General features: G+C 41.3%; 3 protein-coding genes across 4 annotated transcripts; 2 read left to right on the top strand and 1 right to left on the bottom strand.

Moving 5' to 3' along the window:
* Window positions 1-739: 739 nt before the first annotated feature.
* LOC128735334 (mitochondrial intermediate peptidase) lies at window positions 740-3011 on the bottom strand. Its single transcript, XM_053829825.1, has 2 exons — window positions 2843-3011; window positions 740-2717 (listed from the first exon to the last, which is right to left on the bottom strand). Exons 1-2 carry the CDS (start codon window positions 2978-2980, stop codon window positions 759-761), a joined length of 2097 nt encoding a protein of 698 aa, XP_053685800.1. The 5' UTR covers window positions 2981-3011; the 3' UTR covers window positions 740-758.
* Window positions 3012-6563: 3552 nt separating this feature from the next.
* Window positions 6564-9161, top strand: LOC128734979 (MOB kinase activator-like 4). The gene is made up of 4 exons (XM_053829402.1): window positions 6564-6644; window positions 7327-7490; window positions 7558-7767; window positions 7833-9161. The coding sequence occupies exons 1-4, from the start codon at window positions 6585-6587 to the stop codon at window positions 8065-8067; spliced, it is 669 nt and encodes a 222-aa protein (XP_053685377.1). The 5' UTR covers window positions 6564-6584; the 3' UTR covers window positions 8068-9161.
* A 3057-nt stretch (window positions 9162-12218) lies between these two features.
* Window positions 12219-17638, top strand: LOC128733895 (cullin-4B). 2 transcript variants are annotated; one of them, XM_053827749.1, is made up of 7 exons: window positions 12219-12967; window positions 14225-15606; window positions 15674-15901; window positions 15981-16088; window positions 16159-16329; window positions 16406-16558; window positions 16720-17638. In XM_053827749.1, the coding sequence occupies exons 1-7, from the start codon at window positions 12826-12828 to the stop codon at window positions 16813-16815; spliced, it is 2280 nt and encodes a 759-aa protein (XP_053683724.1). In that variant the 5' UTR covers window positions 12219-12825; the 3' UTR covers window positions 16816-17638. The 2 variants fall into 2 exon arrangements, with proteins under 2 accessions (XP_053683724.1, XP_053683725.1); XM_053827750.1 differs by lacking the exon at window positions 12219-12967 and adding an exon at window positions 13449-13462.
* Window positions 17639-18727: the final 1089 nt, after the last annotated feature.

Raw genomic sequence — 18727 nt, 5'->3', positions numbered from 1 at the left:
GGTTACTAAGCATAAAAAGAAATTCATAACAAAGACAATAGGTAATTTCATAAAATCATCATCGCGCCACTATTGGTTTAAAAAGATTTGGGTGCCGTTAGGCCGTATGTAAAGTAAGAACACACTCTCCCATAAGATTTACACGGAAAAAGCAAAGCAAACTGTTTTATTCATACGGTCTATTATTGAGATATAAGAAAGAAGACCTATTTTCAGCCAATTCAGCTATTGCTTCCATTTATTCTGCCTAATTAAGTTCTAGCAGAAATAACGTTTCGTACGGAGAAAATATGATAGGGCTTGAAAACGCCGGCCACTCTTTTTTTTCGAAGATGTCGATTCAGACTTTCAATTTGCCACCGATCCAGGCTTCCTAGCTGTCAAGAAACATTTCCCGACACTTTTATCATAGAGCATAACAGAATGTCTTACAAAAAAGCAGTTTTGAATTTCGATAGTGTTAATTTGGTGGAAAGTAAAATCCTCGATAGTATAGTGGTCAGTATCCCCACCTGAATAATTCACCCACCACTTGTTCACTCTTTTTTTAGACGCCACCCGTGTTAGTTCGATTAGAATTATACATTAATCTTGCGCGTGTTAGAATTTACGCATCAATGAGAAAGTTGATGTAATTCTTTCCTAACTCCCTCGTTGAAAATTCGTTCATGGATAAAGTAAGCGTTAGAGTTTCTCTACTATACAATAAATTTCGTACAGAAAGTTTAAGTATCACACTTTTTTATTCCGTCATTTCGTTAGTAATGTTTCTCGAATTCCCGCAACCGTTCACTGTAACCGTCAATCTCGTTCACCAAACTCTTCGTCAAATTGCTCGGCGTTACTTCACGGCCGAGAAAGTTTGAGACCAATAACCGACTTGGGACACCACCCCCATACGACAGGCAGCCTCGGCGGTATTTTTCTCCCTGAGATCGACTCAGCGGATCATTTTCAAAGTAGGTTTGCCAAATCCAGGAGGCTATCGCTCGAGAAATCAAATACGAGTAGTATTTTGCGCCATAACCTACCAAATGACTAAAACGAAGCTGCCAAGCAGTGTTTTCTACATACGGTAAGCCGTAAAATTGTTCCTGTACAGTTCTTAATGTTTCAGTGGTGTTCTCGCCATGCTTAGCCGGATTGCCGTGATAGACCTGATCCAGAGCAGAGTAGAATACCTGTAGTTGAGTTTCACTGGCAGAAAACAAATGCTTCGAGGCACATAAACGTTGCAGCATGTCCTCCGGCATAGGTTCCTGAGTCTGAAAGTGTTTAGCGAATGTTCTCAGCACTCGTGGATCACTTGCGAAGTATTCCATCAACACTGATGGCACTTCCGCAAAATCGGTGCTGCAGCGCGTTCCGGTTACGTGCTGATACTCCGTTCTTGCCAACATCGAATGCATTGCGTGTCCCATTTCATGGAATAAATTGTCCACCATCGAAGGCGACAGCAGAGTCGGTCCGGACCAACGAGGTTGGGGCAAATTCAGCATTACTACGACAATTGGATTCTGGTAGCTGCCATCTGGCATTACTTTTCCACCCTGAATAGTGAAATGACAGTCTTGATTAGGCTTTGCTTGGCGTTCAAACAGATCGCAATAGATGTACCCTAAAAGACCTTCGGATTCATGCTTTACGGCAAGCTTATAGATGTCGTGCGACCAGCTCTCACCAGGTTCCATTTCTGTTACCTCTAAACTAATGCCATAAAGGCTGTTCATCAGTAGATTAAGTCCTTCCATGCATGCTCCTAGGGAGAAGTAGGGTGAAAATTCAGAGGCAGACGCTTGTAGGCAGCGTTTTTTCAAGCTTGAAGTAAAGTAAGGCGTATCCCAAGTCGCCAGTGGGGTTTCGAAACTGCTCTCAGCATTTTTCATTCGCTGCATTAGGGAAAAATCCCGTTCCGCTCGTGGTCTCAATTCATCGTTCAAGGTATTCAGGAACTCATCCACCATTTCAGGAGTTTCAACTGTGCTTGCCTTTAGGGCGCGATGCGCATAGGTTTGAAAGCCACAAACAGAGGCCAGCTCATGCCGTGACATTAACAAATCCGCTAGCAATTTTTCCTGCTCTTGATCTGGATAGAGGAAAAGTCTGTAAGCAGCTTCTCGGGCCATATTATTGGACGAATCGGCATACAATCCGGATACCAAAATGTTATCACCGTCAGTGGAGAAAAACGGTCGTATCGCTTCCGGAAGAACACTTTTTCTAATCGTCCTAGGGTGAACAGCCCCGGCCATAAAGCGTTGCCCGAGCTGTAAAATAGTATCGTTCAAGTAGACCACCTTTTTCCGATCTTTTTCCTGTAAATGAATACCACATTGTTCGAAATCGAACAGAAACAGTTCCGCCACATGCTTGTCAACATCGGTCGTCCGAACGAGATCACTTTCATCAACTACCCGTTTCAACGCTTTGTACAACGGCTTGTGCGTGTTGAGCTTTTCTACTATTCCACTAATCGAGATACATGCACCTTCCGCCGCGTTGCTGTAGTTAGCCTGCGGATGTGCAAGCCGAATAAATTCCGACAGATCCGCTACTTTACATAGTGTATCAGACAACTCATCGAATATCGTGACCATTTTACGCTGTCGCTCCGCAGAGATTGCTTCGGCGATCAAGTCCTCCGTCTTGAATATAGCCTTTTCCTTGAGCGCATAGAATCCTTGAAACGATGTCAACTCAGGAATATTGAACAGTCCCTAAAACGATATGAATCGTAGTTTCGCATTAAGAATTAAACATCTGATGGTCCATTTGGCCAAAAGAACGAAAAGTTCAAGGCCGCAACATTTTTGCTTGTGTAATTTTTGCACTTTTTACTTACCACTTCATTTTTGGTAAAATTGATTCGCTTTTCTGGTCGCGTGTTAAATGCCGTCGTCAAAGGGGACCAGGTGCTTACCAGCTTTCGATACGGTTGCCTTTTGTGTAGCTGGACCACTCGGTTTACTCCGGAAAGCATTTCGAATTTCCTATCACACTAGTTACCTACTATTTTTCCTTTTACTATACGTGAGAATGAGCAAACTAAATGCAGAACAGTGTGAGCTGTGAGGTGACACGAGCGATACGAGAGTACAGAGTAGTGAGAATTTAACCAAAATATGAAACTGACAGACTGTCAGACTTCCAATGCTAACAGCGCCAAATACGGCTGGTTTCGCAGCCAAGATGGAGTATTTTCAACGATGGACGAATTCGACAGAAACTTATGCGCTGACGGTGGTGGTCTTTGGAACTATCCGAACGATGAGAAAGTTAACAGTTTGCTTGAAGAATCGGAAAATAGTTAACTTTTTTAGTTTTCTCAATGTATAGTAAAACAATGTATAGGTGAAATAAATTGCAAAAAGTAAAAAAATTGTATACTTTATTGTTGATATATACTTTGTCAATGAACTATTCTACCACGCACACATATAAAAAATTTTTGGCATTAACTGGAGCCGTCGCTGAGGCTGTTTGCAGTAGGAATAATATCAACAACATCAAATTTCAAACTCCCGAATCTCCTCCTCCACTCTTTGCTCCCCTCTCACTCCTACACATAAACGAGCCGCAGCTAATGTCATTCTCGTTAGTGATGGAACCACCGCAAATAGGCGTTTTTGACAAGCTATCGCCCGCTTAGAGGCGCTGCATAAAAAAAGTGATGAAAAGTAAAATCGCTGTCAAACTCCATACATTTTTGAAAAAAGGTGAAATAAAATGCAGTTTTTGATTAACCCTTTCAATTGTCAGGATTTTAGATAGCGAAATATTGGAAGAAATTTGTTTATTTACGTTAAGGCAAGTGAAAATATTCGAATTAATTAACTTTATGGCAGAGAAATGTTAATGTTTGATTTTGTACCGCATGAAACAAAAGTACATAGAGTCAGCTGTAAAGTTTACATATCCTGGATAGAGAATCACCAATTATTTTCAGTCTTCAGTGTTTTCCAATGTGTTTTCAAATATTTTTTCGTGATTAGCATAATCTGCGCCAAGAACCAAACATATAACCTATCAGTTCGAAGACATAAATTCACTTGCGAAGCTCTAATAATCTCCCGAAACAGAAACAATATATATCAAGTGAAAGGTAATACTTTTTCTTACCTTTATTATCCATTTTCATCATTCCCACTGTTGGTAATTCAATAAAATATTACATTTAAAGTCGAGCAGCAAGCAAGCCAGCAAGCATTTTGGGAATTGCACTTTTTTTGTAGTTCCAATAATGACAACCAGGTAGCGAACGGTTGCTCTTAGTTTTGCTCGAATTCGCCTATTACCTCATGGTTTGTTTACGGTATATACGAGAAAATATTGTTGCAGTTGAAAACCGTATTAATCGACCTGCGACATGGACGTAGCAAGGGGTGGGGGGGGGGGTGTTGTTGTTCGCGGCTACCAGCGATCCCACATACACGAGCTCATCTAGCGCTTCTGGTTCGTCGCCGTCAACGATTACCGTCCGCGAAAAAAGTCGCGGTCCGCGTTAAATCAGACCAGACCAAATCGCAAAATTTAAAAGAATGAGTTAATGACAGCAAACGATCAAGAATTTTCTAAGCTACATTTTACTTTCATAAGACTACATAAATGTTGCAAACAGCCAGTGTTATGAGATGATTTCGAACAATTGATAGCTACAAACCATACAGAGCAGCAAACTTTGAACGCGTTTTTCTCGAAATAAGATTTTTGTAACTTGGCTCGGTCTGACTTAACAGCGACCATTTGAGCTATTATCATTATCATTGTATTTGGTCTTCGACGCATTGATTTAACGCCTAATCCTGCTAGGCTCCGCTTTCAGTCTAGCACAGACGGCCTTCGTCATGGCAATGTTTTTGACACCTGCTTAGCCACCTGGAAAAGTCATCTGCTTAGCCAAGAAGTTTGCTACATTTACTGAGAATCAAATCTCCCTTTTCGAAATCTGATCATCGGATCACCTTAAGAGCGATGTTGAGAATCATACAGGATAAGTTGTTCTTCAGGACCCTCGCTGCGTCTCGAAGAGACTCATTCTATGGACTTTAACAGCCTCTCCCAGCCGAGATTCAAACATACAACGTACCTCAATACCGGCTGGGAAGCCATAATTTTACCTCTGTTATTTCAATTTGATTTTTTGTCTGATGAGCAAAGCAAAGCCGTGGAATTAACCCCTCTTAGGTCTACATCATTTTTAGCACCGCAAAATTAACTAAAATGGCCGTAACTTTTTTATCTTTCAATATTTTTTCACCAAATTTGGGAATTTTGCCGAAAATATTTTCTATTTTCATAATATCTTTAGATAATGGCCAAATGTAATATGGTCCCGGAGTTATTCCGGAGTTCCTTGGGGGACCGAGATATGGCTTTTTTAGCACCATGGCTCCTAACTGCAGCAAAGTAACTGATATGTCCACAGTCGATGATATGTTTACAAAAATCAACAGATTTCAAACAAATTTTAGATATTTGGGAACTTTATATAAAAATTCATCCTAAGTAGTGCCTGCAGTGCATGATTCATACACCATCGCCATTCTTTGCTTTCCTTTTGCGCACCACCTCCTCCTGATGAAAATCTATTCTCAACAAAACACAACAATCAAAACACTCAAATAAACGTGGTGGGAAAGTGGCATAAATGATATTAAATTATTTAGAAATTTTTCGGGAGAGATTTTCGAATCTCTTCAGAATCCGCAATCAGCAGATTCATCTGCTGATACTTCGATGAAGTAGAAAGGTATGAGGACGAAGTTTCTGAAGTAACAGGAAATATGAATCGCACTTTTTTGAAGGTTTATCATTCTAATAATGGGTTTCAAGAAACCGACAATTACTCAAAAGAAATGGCGATTGATTGTGACCAGTGTTGCGAAACCCGCACTTGTGTGGGCTAGATTTCTCACACACGTTTACTCGTTCTAATGAACACGCCGGCACAAGCATTCCTTTCGAGCTCCCGCTCTTGTTTATTCATGCACTACAACAACTTTTTCAAGTGTGTATTTAGCTAACTGCCACGGTCGTTGCACTCGCACGTCATTGCAGCCTGAGCAACTGATACCGATAACTCGCGAGGACTCGCGCTCCCACCCGCGTGTAAAATTGAGGGCGTAAGATGAAGAAGAAAACAAAAAGTAATGCAAAATCTGTATCCCAGTGTGCCGCTAGCCCTCACGGGTAGCTCGTTGCTCACGAGTTGTTTGCCTCGTGAATGGTTATGCAGAAAGACGCTACGAGACTGTGCGTTTGCGAGTGTGCAGGTAGTAAAATGTCTGCACACAGCAACGCCGGCTGTTTTTCGTTTGTTCTGGGTGCGCCATTTTGAGAATTTGCGTGGAGCGACAAATTGGCTAGCGCCGGCTCTGAAGGGTGCAAGAAAATGAAGAAAATTTATTTAAAGCCATCTATTTTTAAATTCTTCACGGAAACCTGCAACTCTCTCACCGCCTGTTAGTTCCAAATACCACCACCGGTTGCGCATACGAATCGATGCTGTCAAATTTGTCAATACTTTCTGTTCAAAATATTTAGCATCCCTGGTCAAACGAAAAGTCAAGGAAAGATTTTCAATCATGAAGATGGCTGACGGTTCCACAATCCTGAGAAGAAATAGACCTGGAACCAAAGCTAAGGTAAGTAAAAATAAACTAATTAAAACAGTGCATGCGCTAGCCGGGTTTATGCTTCATCCGGAAAATGTGGATACTTACGGATTTGAATCGTTTCCGAGCAGAAAAATGGAAGTGAAAAAGTGTGTGTGAAAGTGAAGGAAAGTCGATGACAATCGATTCACTCGTTTTGCTTTCACACTGGAAGCGTAGTAGGAGACAATGGGGTGATGTCGGTTTGTTTTTAACGATGCGACTGTGCCTGATGCCATGGCCGTTCTATTTGATAATCTTACAGCCGAGAAAATATTTTGGACAAGACTATCGGGGAGAGCTAGTTACTAGGATTACTAATGCTACGGCAACAAGGATAAAAAAATTGTGCGATCATATTGCGACATTTGCCCCTATTTAGACTACCCCGATTTACACGATTATCACAGTCGAATCTCGCACACGATTTCGCTCGAAGAATACGACGTGAAAAAGAAGGAAAAAGAAGTCAAACTCATTAGAAGATCAAACTAAAAGCCACTTTAGTGTCAGATTAACAGTGCAAAATGCGGTACGTTGCATTAAATGATTATCACAGTAGTCTAAATAGTCATAAAAGGGGCAATAATGTAAATTAATAGCATTGTTATGCGTAACACGATTGCATTTGGTTTTTGTATTTAAATTTGACTAAATATCGATTTTCCAACAGGACTTTTCTAGTTGGCCCGATGAACCGTTTGAGGAGATGGACAGCACCCTTGCGGTGCAACAATACATTCAGCAGATGATTAAGAAGGATCCGTCCAACGTGGAGCAGATATTGACCATGCCGGATGGGCAGGACGAAGGTGTATGGAAGTACGAACATCTTCGGTAGGGCTTTCAAAGAATATAATAGTAAATAACCAAATTAGTCATTTGTTGTAATGTCTTCATTTAGACAATTTTGTATGGAATTGAATGGACTGGCGGTGAGATTGCAGACACAATGCTTTCCCGCGACGTGTACCCAAATGACGGCAACCGAACAGTGGATCTTTTTATGTGCGGCACATAAAACGCCAAAAGAGTGCCCGGCAATAGATTATACACGCCACACGCTGGACGGGGCCGCATGCCTTCTGAATAGCAATAAATATTTTCCTAGCAGGTAAGTTTATTCGGATAGTTTTTGTAAAGTCTACACTATAATGACAAATGATGCGTTGCCCATAGGGTATCTATTAAGGAATCGTCGGTGTCAAAGCTTGGCTCGGTATGCCGGCGCGTATATCGAATCTTCTCGCACGCGTATTATCACCATCGGCGAATATTTAACGAATTTGAGGAGGAAACGTATCTCTGTCTGCGGTTCACGCATTTCGTCACCAAATATTCGCTGATGTCGAAGGAAAATCTAATCGTTCCGATTCCTGAGTGTGAGTTAACGCCTGGCGAAAGTGAAGCTTAAAGTATGCCAACTGTTATCGTGTCATGACTGTTACTTGCAAGCTCTGCGGCATCATGAATTCGAATCATAAATTTAAAAGTGACAAAGTGCTAAGCGCTTCTTTATGTTCCATTCTCGTATGTCGTAAACTTTAAACTGACCGGCATTTTCCGGTTTTTCGGAATGTGAATCGACTTTCATTATCACCCCTCAATCTTATTTGCCGAATTAACTACTACTTCTTAATTTGCTGTATAGTCAACAAATTAAAAGTTTCATTTTAGTTGAAGCTTTGTTCGCTTTATACATTTAAACGAAATTGTAATTAAAGAAAATATAATGGAACTATAATCATCAATGAAAAGTCACCTTAATAAATAAAAAAAAAGTCATTCGAAACATATATACTATTGGTAACGAAAAATAAATTTACGTTTAGATATATTTCAAAGCTGAACCTGTAAACTGTATCGATTATGAAATTATACAAACAATAACTAACTTTTAAGAATGTTGCACAGAAAAGTGAACAACTAACGACGCTAAACCAAACCATCCATCCGAACCAACGTTTCGTCTAGTTTCCTTTGAATTAGAACAACATTTCTCTCATCAGCCTACGCGAATTTCTCTCGCTCTTGCTCTATAGGAACGAAACTCAGACCGCCTTTTATCTGTTTTATTTTACAAACAAGGGACTTTGTAGCAAACCATTCAAGTAACGCTGTACGATAAAAACCACCTTGGCAAAGAAGGAACAAACTTCAAGCATGGTGGATGCTAACATTAAACAATTGTTCATAGGGTTAGCTCGACGGACGGCATATTGTTTGAACAACGTAAAGTGAATCTTGTGTCAGTTTTTTACAATTATCGAGAATAGAATATGACAAACTAATTAGAGTTAAAAACACGGTTGTTTGCAAAACACACACATACACCCACACGTAAGACAAAATCACCATATAATAAAAGGAAATTACACAGCAGGCAACGGTGAAAATGACCATCTCTTAAAATTGGACGAACAGTGTTGATCAAAAATCACTTGAGAAATGTTTACACCTGTAAGAAGAATATGTAATCTAGTACTGGAGGCATAAAGTCAAATAAAAATCATTAGTATTATAATATAAATACGTATTCATTATCCTTATTATTGAATAGTTCGTTTCGATCAGGTCGACTTTGATTCAATAGAGTTAGTCGCGCTTTTGCATTTCCTTATCTGTTCGAGTTACCTATTTCATCTCGTGTAAAATTGCGAGACTCTGTTCTGAATACGGGGACTTGACCATAAAATAAAAGACCTAAAAAAATTAGAGTTCGAGTGTGGCGGCTCAAAAAAAAACTTGCCTATCCAACTCCCTTCAATTCCTTCTTTGGCCTCGGCTACAGGTGTAACTCCAGGATCTTCGAAATGTGTAGCTGTTTCTAACTACAAGCTCTACCACCACCACCTCGTCGTCGGACAATGAGATGCTGAGACGGAGCCCAGTTGCTGCTTCGCAACGGATTTATAACCAGAACGTATGTGGCTGGTAAACGCCTGAATTATGCGTACCGTCGGTGCCTTGTGCACGTGTAGGCATAAAATAGACCCTACAGTGGTTCATAGCCTCTTATTCAGCAACTCCTATTCCTACCTCCTCGTGGTACCAGCCGAGATACGAGCAACTTTGGTGGAGATCGGGTAACCAACCCCGGCGGAAGCCAAAGTCGTATGCTGACAAGAAAGGAGGGCTCTTTCGAGCTTCGTTGGCCCTCCGGCGAAACAGGGGGTTGGTGTAGCAGGCTTTGCAAGCCGTCACCACGAAAAATACTAAAGCACGGAACGAAGAACAAATAAATTCTTACTGGAACAATCGGAATAGACCCACGCGACGAAAAAGGACTATGGATTGGAAACTCGGGACGTGGAACTACCGATCTCTCAACTTCCAAGGGAGCACTCGAGTGCTCTCCGACGTATGGAAGAGCCGCAAAGTTTGACGTCGTAGCGCTGCAGGAGGTGTGCTGGAACAGCTCAACGGTACGTACGTTCAAAGATGGACAGACCATCTACCAGAGCTGCAGCAACACACACGAGCTGGGTACAGCTTTCATAGTGATGGGCGCGATGCGAAAACGGGTGATTGGGTGGTGGCCAATCAATCCTCGAATGTGCAGGTTGAGAATCAAGTACCGATTCTTCAATATAAGCATCATCAACGTGCACAGCCCTCACCTCAGAAGTATCGATGACGACAAGGATGAGTTCTACGCGCGAAGGTTCAGTGCACACCAGCGGACCAATGAAATGGGCCTAAGATTTATCGACTTTGCCGCCTCTAAGAATATGGCCGTACGTAGTACCTTTTTCCAGCACAGATTCCATCACAAGTACACCTGGAGATCACCAAATCAGACAGAATCACAGATCGACCACGTTTTGATCGACAGTCGGCACTTTTCAGACATCATCGACGTCAGATCCTATCGAAGCGCTAACGTTGACTCGGACTACTACCTACTGATGGTTAAGATTTGCCCAAGACTCTCCGTTGCGAACAACATTCGGTACCGACGCCAGCCTCAGTTAGATCTCGCGCGGCTGACGCAGCCAGACGTCGCAGCAAACTACGCGAATTCACTCGAAGCTGCGCTGCCGAAAGAGGACGGGCTGGAAGAAGACCCTCTCGAGGACTGTTGGAACACTATCAAAATAGCCATCAGCAGTGTAGCAGAGAGTTCCATCGGGCATGTCGCCCGGAATCAGCCGAATGATTGGTTTGACGATGAATGTAGGAGGGTAATGGATGAGAAGGCCAAGATGCGCAATGCCACACGTCAAAACGTGGAAAGACACTAACAGAAGAAGGTGCAGCGAAACCAAATCTTTCGGGAGAAAAGGCGCTACCTGGAAGAGCAGGAATATGCAGAGTTGCAGTGGCTGCATCGTTCTCAGGAAACGCGAAAGTTCTACCAGAAAGTGAAGCGAGCAAAATGGTTAGACCAGGTGGAGCGAGATCTGGCGGAGAGTACTCGGTGTCCGAGGAATTGGAGAGCGGTAGCCCTCAACCGAGTTACATGGAGAAACTTTGTTCAACAGGCTTTGTCTTAGGACGGCAAGGCACCTAAGTAAGTAAGGGATTAATGTTAATAAACACTCTTTATTTTCATAAAACTAGTATTTCAAATTTAATTTAAAAAATCAAGGGTGCCAACTCGCCGGGTTTTCTATCCGCCGAACTATAATAGAATCTATCCGCCGAATATAATAATAACTATAATAGAAACTATACGAAAAGTTTTCTCAGTGCAGTTTTGTTGTACAGTGGACCCCCGTTCGTTTCCGTACGAACGGTTTCCGTACGATTCCTCATGCAAACAAACGGGGTTAGTTTTTAATTTAAACAACTGGCAACTCTACATATGCTGGAACTTGTGTTATCTGGTCGCCCTACTCTTTGTTATTGTTTTGGTGGTTTGATTCAGTTGGAAGCTGCGAATATTTCATTCTCCGATCGGATTTTTATCATAATCGTTGGGAAAACGCAATGTGAAACAGATTAAACACGCTAGATCAAGACAAACAAATCGCGTTTATGCGCATTGTCTGCATAAGCAAATGATGTCATGTTGAGAATGACATATGAACCATTTTTAATTTGCACGTTGTGCAAACCAACGGGGTGCAAATTAAAAAGTGTTCAGATTAAAAGCGGTCAAACGAACGGGGGTCCACGGTATAAGTTGTGATGGAAAGTGCACTGCATGTTAAAAAGTATTTAATTTTCTTGTAATGATACAAATCCGAGCGCCCCTTAGCAGTGTTGCCGAGGTCTCACGATTACCAGCATTATCGAATATGCATCAGAAATCACATCGAAATCTTCTGTGTGCATTGCGTACATTGAGATAAGCATATTTTAACGATTTTAACCTTTTTAATATACTTCGATTTTTCTTTAAGCAGATCCACAATTTTTTCAGTTCTTTTTTTATCTTTTACAAGCCTGCATTTGGACGACAGGTTTATTTTGTAAATTCACTAAACATATAAGTGGTAACTAAAATTTTTATTAAAAATATCTGGCATCCAACCCAAAGCCAACATTAATTGTAATTTGTAATGATTTGTAATAGCAGTGCGGCTACGGTGTATTTGCGAGCAGTTCAGGTCGGTTTTGCAAAATAAAGTGCCTGAAAAAAGGTTAAATCGGTAAACTAAGTGCACGTTTTCAAACCAGTATCTTTGGGAAATTATTCTTTTGAAAGATAACCAATTTAAGTGTTAGTTGATGTGCTGTACATCGAAATTTTCGGTTTGAAAGTGCTCGCAATTTTCTAAAGGTGAGAAAATTCCTGCCTGCAAAGTGACAGCCGAACGGTGCGGACTTGCCGCCACGGAACACCAGTCGTCTCTTTCGCGCACCCGTAGAATTTCATTGTAGCTCCATCAGTTTACGAATGTTTGAGTGAATGAGTCTACTACGGAGTTGACAGTTCTCAACAGCACAACAATAAAATTTGTGATCGCGAGGAGAATCGACATCTGCACTGAATCGCTTCGTTTTGGATCGTTCCGCAGGATAATTTTCCGGTACGAGCGTCTCCGTAAATTTGGTCACAATTTCGAAACGAAAGCGAGATTCGTCCGGTTCCGGCGGTGGTGGTGGTAGAAGTGGTCGCGATCTTTCCGGAAAACGATTGAAATCTGCTACGGGCGTAGGAAGTAGCAGCAGCAGTGCTTTTGCTCTTGGAGCATCAGAGGAGGAAGGTCTGTCAGGCAACGCTATGAATTTGACCGAAAATGACCGGAAACGGGCTAATTTTTCCGCCCTCAGCAACACCAACGGAGCGGTCATCAAAATGACGACGAACACCGGAACGGGCAAGCCCGGGGATATCAAGAAGATTGTTATTAAAAACTTTAAATGTAAGTAGCAGAGTGTGACATATTCTATAGTGATTGAGGCAGGTTGAGCGAGAAACAAGTCCTCGTCGTCGCATGATTGTTGGTTTTGTTTCTGTGTGAAAAAAAAACTATCGCAAAGCAATAGATACGAACACTTGTGCAGGCTGAGCGAAACGATTTCTGGGCAAAAATAGCTTACCTTGAAGGTTTTCATATACGGATACCACAACGCGAAGGTGCAGTAGTACGATTAATTTCGCGTGTCTCTACTCCATTCAGCCCCTCCCCCACCGTTACCTGCGTCCCGTTCGTCCATCGCACTAGGTAGATGTTCGCTATAGTTTAAGCAGTTTTTAGCCTTCACTGAATTGTGCTGCAGTTAGAAATCTGATAAACTGATTTGTTGTTATGTTGTGATACTAAAACGCGTATACGCTGTTTTCAAGGTGTCCAAGCGGTTCCGGCAAGTTTGAAACAAATGTTATGCTGGATTGGTCGCAACATGTTAATGCTGCTGTAAGAGTCTGGGATGACTAATCATAATGTGTTTAGAATTATAAACAACTATTTAAGAAGAATAGGAGTTTAAATCATCAAGCTGGCTGGCAAATTACGCGTTAATAGATCAGTTTGTTGCCCTATTTATTATCATCGGCATTTAACGCAGAGGTGTCGAAATCAATAAATTTACATTTTATTGCGAGAAATTATTTGGGAAAGAAATTTGGTTGATCACGAATGATTTGATTTAAAATTCATTGCTAGTATAAATAAAAATTAGATAATTGAATTTTTAAATACTGACTGATTTTTCTACGTTCAGTACCGTTCACTAAATTTAATGGGAGTTTAACAGAAAGTTGTTACATAAAACTTTACACTTTAGTGATTGTAATTGCAATTAAAGCAAGTTGTACTTCTGATTCTAAACAATTGTTTTCAGATTCATATTTAATATTATCACTCACAAAGTGATAATATTAAATAATATCAAAGTGATAAGTTAAACGATTGTTCCTTTAACTAAATTTTATCCAGTGCTCTTGAAAAACCCTGAAAATAGGTTACTGCGACGGACAATTTGGATTTATATAAGAAAAATATTATTTGAGGTTAAGTTGTTTATGTTGATTCTTATGAATGAAAAATTAAAGAAACCACTCATTATGACCCTTCGGACTAAAGTCAAGAAAGATAGGTAGCCTATTAAACAACTTTAACGATAAACTCGTTTCAATCGCATATAATTCAGCAACTATTTATCACCTACCATTGCAGCCAAACCCACACTGCCGGAAAACTATCAGGAGCACACCTGGCAGAAACTCCGCGAGGCGGTCATCGCCATCCAGACGTCCAAGCGAATCGAGTACTCACTGGAGGAGCTCTACCAGGCGGTGGAGAACATGTGCAGCCACAAGATGGACTCGCAGTTGTACGTCAATCTGACGGCCCTCGCCGAGCAGCATGTGAAGGCCAACATCACCTCCTTCCTGGCCGAGTCGATCGACAAGCTGGTCTATCTGAAAAAGATGAACGATTGCTGGCAATCGCACTGCCAGCAGATGATCATGATCAGGAGCATCTTTCTGTATCTGGACAGGACGTACGTTCTGCAGAATCCGACCGTCCATTCCATCTGGGACATGGGGCTGGAGTTGTTTCGTGATCACATAGCCATGAACACACTAGTGCAGGCTCGAACCGTGGAAGGAATTTTAATTTTGATAGAGAAGGAACGAAACGGAGATACAGTGGATAGAACACTGTTAAAAAGTCTGCTTAGAATGCTGTCCGATTTACAGATATACAAAGAAGCGTTCGAGCAAAAGTTCCTGGTCGCCACGAAGCACCTGTACCAATCGGAAGGGCAGGCCAAGATGGATGAGCTGGAAGTTCCTGACTATCTGCTGCACGTCGACAAACGATTACAGGAGGAAAACGAGCGTCTATTGCACTATTTGGACAGCTGTACGAAACACCACTTGATTGTAACCGTAGAACGCCAACTAATAACTGAACACATAACCGGCATCTTGCAGAAAGGCCTCGATCAACTGCTGGAAGGAAATCGACTTTCCGATCTCACCCTGCTGTACTCCCTATTTAGCAGAGTTAAAAACGGAACAACAGAACTGTGTGCTTCCTTCAATGCGTACATAAAAAAGAAAGGCCGCACAATAGTCATCGATCCGGAAAAGGACAAATCGATGGTACAGGATTTGCTAGATTTCAAAGACAAACTAGACAACATCGTTAACACGTGTTTCGATCGGAACGAAAAGTTCTCCAATTCCCTCCGGGAAGCGTTCGAATTTTTCGTCAATCAACGCTCGAACAAACCAGCCGAACTGATTGCCAAATACGTCGACATGAAGCTGCGTGCCGGCAACAAGGAGGCAACCGAAGAGGAGCTGGAACAGATACTGGACAAAATTATGGTTCAGTTTCGGTTCATTCACGGTAAGGATGTGTTCGAGGCGTTCTACAAGAAGGATCTTGCCAAGCGGTTATTGGTCGGAAAGTCCGCTTCGGTTGATGCCGAGAAAAGTATGCTGTCGAAGCTGAAACAGGAATGCGGTGGTGGTTTCACCTCCAAGCTGGAGGGCATGTTTAAGGATATGGAGCTCAGTAGGGATATCAATATCGCATTTAGACAGGTGAGTGAAGTGACGACTCTTGTGGTTTTGAAATCTGATAAACATTTCACGTTTTTTTTTCCTGCAGTACATGGCAAACTCCGAAAGCAAGGAACTGCAAAACATTGATTTAACGGTTAACATCCTAACGATGGGCTTTTGGCCAACGTACCCGGTTATGGAGGTAACATTGCCTCAGGAGTTGCTGCAGTATCAGTCGATATTTAACAAATTCTATCTGGCGAAGCACAGCGGTAGGAAGTTGCAGTGGCAACCAACGCTGGGGCATTGTGTTCTGAAGGCACGCTTTGACGCGGTGAGTACGGATCGTCACTCAAATCGAGAGCTTTGTAGCGTATTTATCTTTTACATCCGACTTTCATTTTATTTTGCAGGGACCAAAAGACTTGCAGGTTTCATTGTTCCAAGGGCTGGTTTTGTTGCTGTTCAACTACAACCCAAACATTACCTTCGAAGAGATTAAAGCGGCGGTAAATATTGAGGTGAGTACTTTAAAACAAACTACCTACTTGCTAAAAGATGTGTTATAAATAATTGACGTTTAAATTTTAGGATGGTGAATTGCGTCGCACGCTGCAGTCGTTAGCTTGTGGCAAGGCACGGGTATTGACTAAAATCCCGAAAGGGCGTGAGGTGGAAGACAATGACAAGTTCCAATTTAACAATGAGTTTACAAATAAGCTGTTTAGGATTAAAATTAATCAGATTCAGATGAAGGAAACGGTGAGTGCGAATTAACCTAATTGTGACTGTAGGAACGAGCAATTGATTTTTTTTTACATTCTGCGACTTCCAACAGAATGAAGAACAGAAAGCCACTGAGGAACGCGTCTACCAGGACCGGCAGTACCAGATTGACGCGGCGATTGTTCGCATCATGAAGATGAGAAAAACTCTCAGCCACAATTTGCTCATCAGCGAACTGTACATGCATCTGACTTTTCCAGTAAAGGTAAGTCTTATATACTGTCATGCATTTTCCCATCTTTCATACAGGTATCAGCAACTTTGGCTCGAGCAGCACGTTTCTCTTAATCATATGGAAGATTTGTGCCTTGATCGCTGATTGTGATTTGACCTCTCATGCAACTATGCTTTTTGTGACATTCACAGCCGGCGGACCTCAAGAAGCGGATCGAATCGCTGATCGATCGGGACTACATGGAGCGGGATAAGGACAACCAAAATCAATACAATTACGTCGCCTAATTCGTCGAACAGTAAGTATAAGGGAACATATAGAGGGAGTGAGCCAACGACGGGCAAATGATGACACGTGCGGAAGGGTGACTATTTTTTCGTCACCTTGCTCAATGATAATACCGGATGCAGTTTCCAGCTAGCCAAATTGAACCTCTCGAAGAAAGCTTCGCGAAAACATGGCGCAAAATATGTCCGTTTTTTAAAAAAAACTACTCAATAAGGAAGACGGTAAGTGTTTGTCCATCTGTGCTTACATGGAAAGAAAGATTGTGTTTGGAATTTTTTTTTACATCCGTGCTGGACGACAATCGCCACGGATTGTCAAGTGATCAGTTTGTTTTAGAAGTTAGATGCAAGCGCAGTTAGGTCAAACTATTATAATATGCTATTTCATAATAAATTTACGAAACCAACGATGAGTTGCGAGCGGAAGTTTATAACATTAGATCGAACTGAGCTCGCCTCGAAGCCCGTACTCATGCTTTACCCGTAGGCATGCAACGAAATGATGGTTCCCGCTCGTGTCTTCGTTGCTAGTAAAACACAGCTCGACAACGGCCTCTAACTGCAAATGCTTTAACAGAGATAAGCAAAAATGTGTAATTCAGGTTAGATGGATAGTTGAATTGAAGCGAAAACAAAAAAAAAGCAACCAATGAAATATCCTTTGTAAATAATTTGCATACGATTGCTGTTGTAACGATTAGAACACAAAATGGTAAACAGAAACATTAAAATTAGTACTACTAGTGACGCTAATGGAATTAATTCAAAAAATTGCAGTCTTTGAACATCTTGTAAGTGCAAAAAAAAAAAACAGAAAATAAAAATTCTCATCAAAAAACTATTTCAAATTTGTCGAAAAAGAAAATTACACCTGCCAGTGTTACAATGTTTGTGAGTTAAGAAGGTTGGTGAATATAGCTGAAAGTTAGCTACAAGAATAAAAAAAAATCCAAGTTTTTTTTGTGTGGAATATTATGCTGAAAAGTTTATCGATTTATCTGTTCCCTTTTTACTAAATACGAAAGAGTAAAAATAGAAATTTATATTTGCTGCACTGAAAAGGCTTGGAATCACTCATTTCATTTATAAGTTACCTTAATCTAGTACGATTAACTCATTTAGAGAGAAACTTTGCACTTCCATTTAAAACTACTTAGATCATTCTGTAATTCGAACTGAAAGCTTTCTTTTCAATTTTGTAAATTTCAAAATTGTGAAATGTGGCCACAGATTATTTTACAGACCCTTGCAAAGTAAGTTGCCTCTTTTGTCCAGTTGGCTCAGTTGGCATAGCCGCTTATAGCTCCAAATACTGTAACTATTCGAGGTCCAAGGAGCTCACGCGGTCTTGATGAGATGGGAACGGATACACAATGAAAACAGCTGATGCCTGATTCCAAACGCGGCGAAATCCAGGATTAAGTGTGCACGACCCAGGGCGACTAAGTCATCAACCTATCAACGATATGCCATGCTGGAGAGGGCTGCTAAGAAGTCTTGCTAACGGGACAACACAGTCAGGGTCAACTATCTAGTTAAGGAGGAAGAAAGGGCCACCGCCAATAGACATATCCACTTAATAAAAGTGGACTGTGCACTGTGTGCACTAGAAATACTCAGAGGTGAGAGTTACGCGGAAGCAGCCATCTTGGGAGCCAATCGAGAAGCGAGAATTGTCAAAAGGGAGCCAATCGAACACGCATACTGTTTGCTTAAATGTTTGATTAACAAGTATTGAAATAGTTATGAAATCTACTTAAGCTATTGTCACGCACCTTGAATATTATACTCGCCCAGATAACACAAAATCGTAATAGAAAGTTCACATTAAATCGTTCTCATGTCAATTTCACATTGGAATTGTATAATGATTAGAGTATGTCAAATCGAAGTGAACAATAAGTTGTTTTGC

The sequence above is a fragment of the Sabethes cyaneus genome, chromosome 2 (assembly GCF_943734655.1).
Source record: "Sabethes cyaneus chromosome 2, idSabCyanKW18_F2, whole genome shotgun sequence".
Lineage (NCBI taxonomy): Eukaryota > Metazoa > Arthropoda > Insecta > Diptera > Culicidae > Sabethes > Sabethes cyaneus.
This window is presented reverse-complemented; position numbering and strand designations above follow the sequence as displayed.

What these genes read in the sequence shown, in the direction of transcription:
- LOC128735334 (XM_053829825.1), bottom strand. Translation starts at nt 2,980, where the DNA reads ATGCTTTCCGGAGTAAACCGAGTGGTCCAGCTACACAAAAGGCAACCG. An exon ending in ATTTTACCAAAAATGAAGTG is followed by an intron (nt 2,718 to 2,842) that starts GTAAGTAAAAAG and finishes ATATCGTTTTAG; the next exon opens with GGACTGTTCAATATTCCTGA.
- LOC128734979 (XM_053829402.1), top strand. Translation starts at nt 6,585, where the DNA reads ATGAAGATGGCTGACGGTTCCACAATCCTGAGAAGAAATAGACCTGGA. An exon ending in GACCTGGAACCAAAGCTAAG is followed by an intron (nt 6,645 to 7,326) that starts GTAAGTAAAAAT and finishes ATTTTCCAACAG; the next exon opens with GACTTTTCTAGTTGGCCCGA. An exon ending in AATAAATATTTTCCTAGCAG is followed by an intron (nt 7,768 to 7,832) that starts GTAAGTTTATTC and finishes CGTTGCCCATAG; the next exon opens with GGTATCTATTAAGGAATCGT.
- LOC128733895 (XM_053827749.1), top strand. Translation starts at nt 12,826, where the DNA reads ATGAATTTGACCGAAAATGACCGGAAACGGGCTAATTTTTCCGCCCTC. An exon ending in TGTTATTAAAAACTTTAAAT is followed by an intron (nt 12,968 to 14,224) that starts GTAAGTAGCAGA and finishes CTACCATTGCAG; the next exon opens with CCAAACCCACACTGCCGGAA. An exon ending in TCAATATCGCATTTAGACAG is followed by an intron (nt 15,607 to 15,673) that starts GTGAGTGAAGTG and finishes TTTTTCCTGCAG; the next exon opens with TACATGGCAAACTCCGAAAG.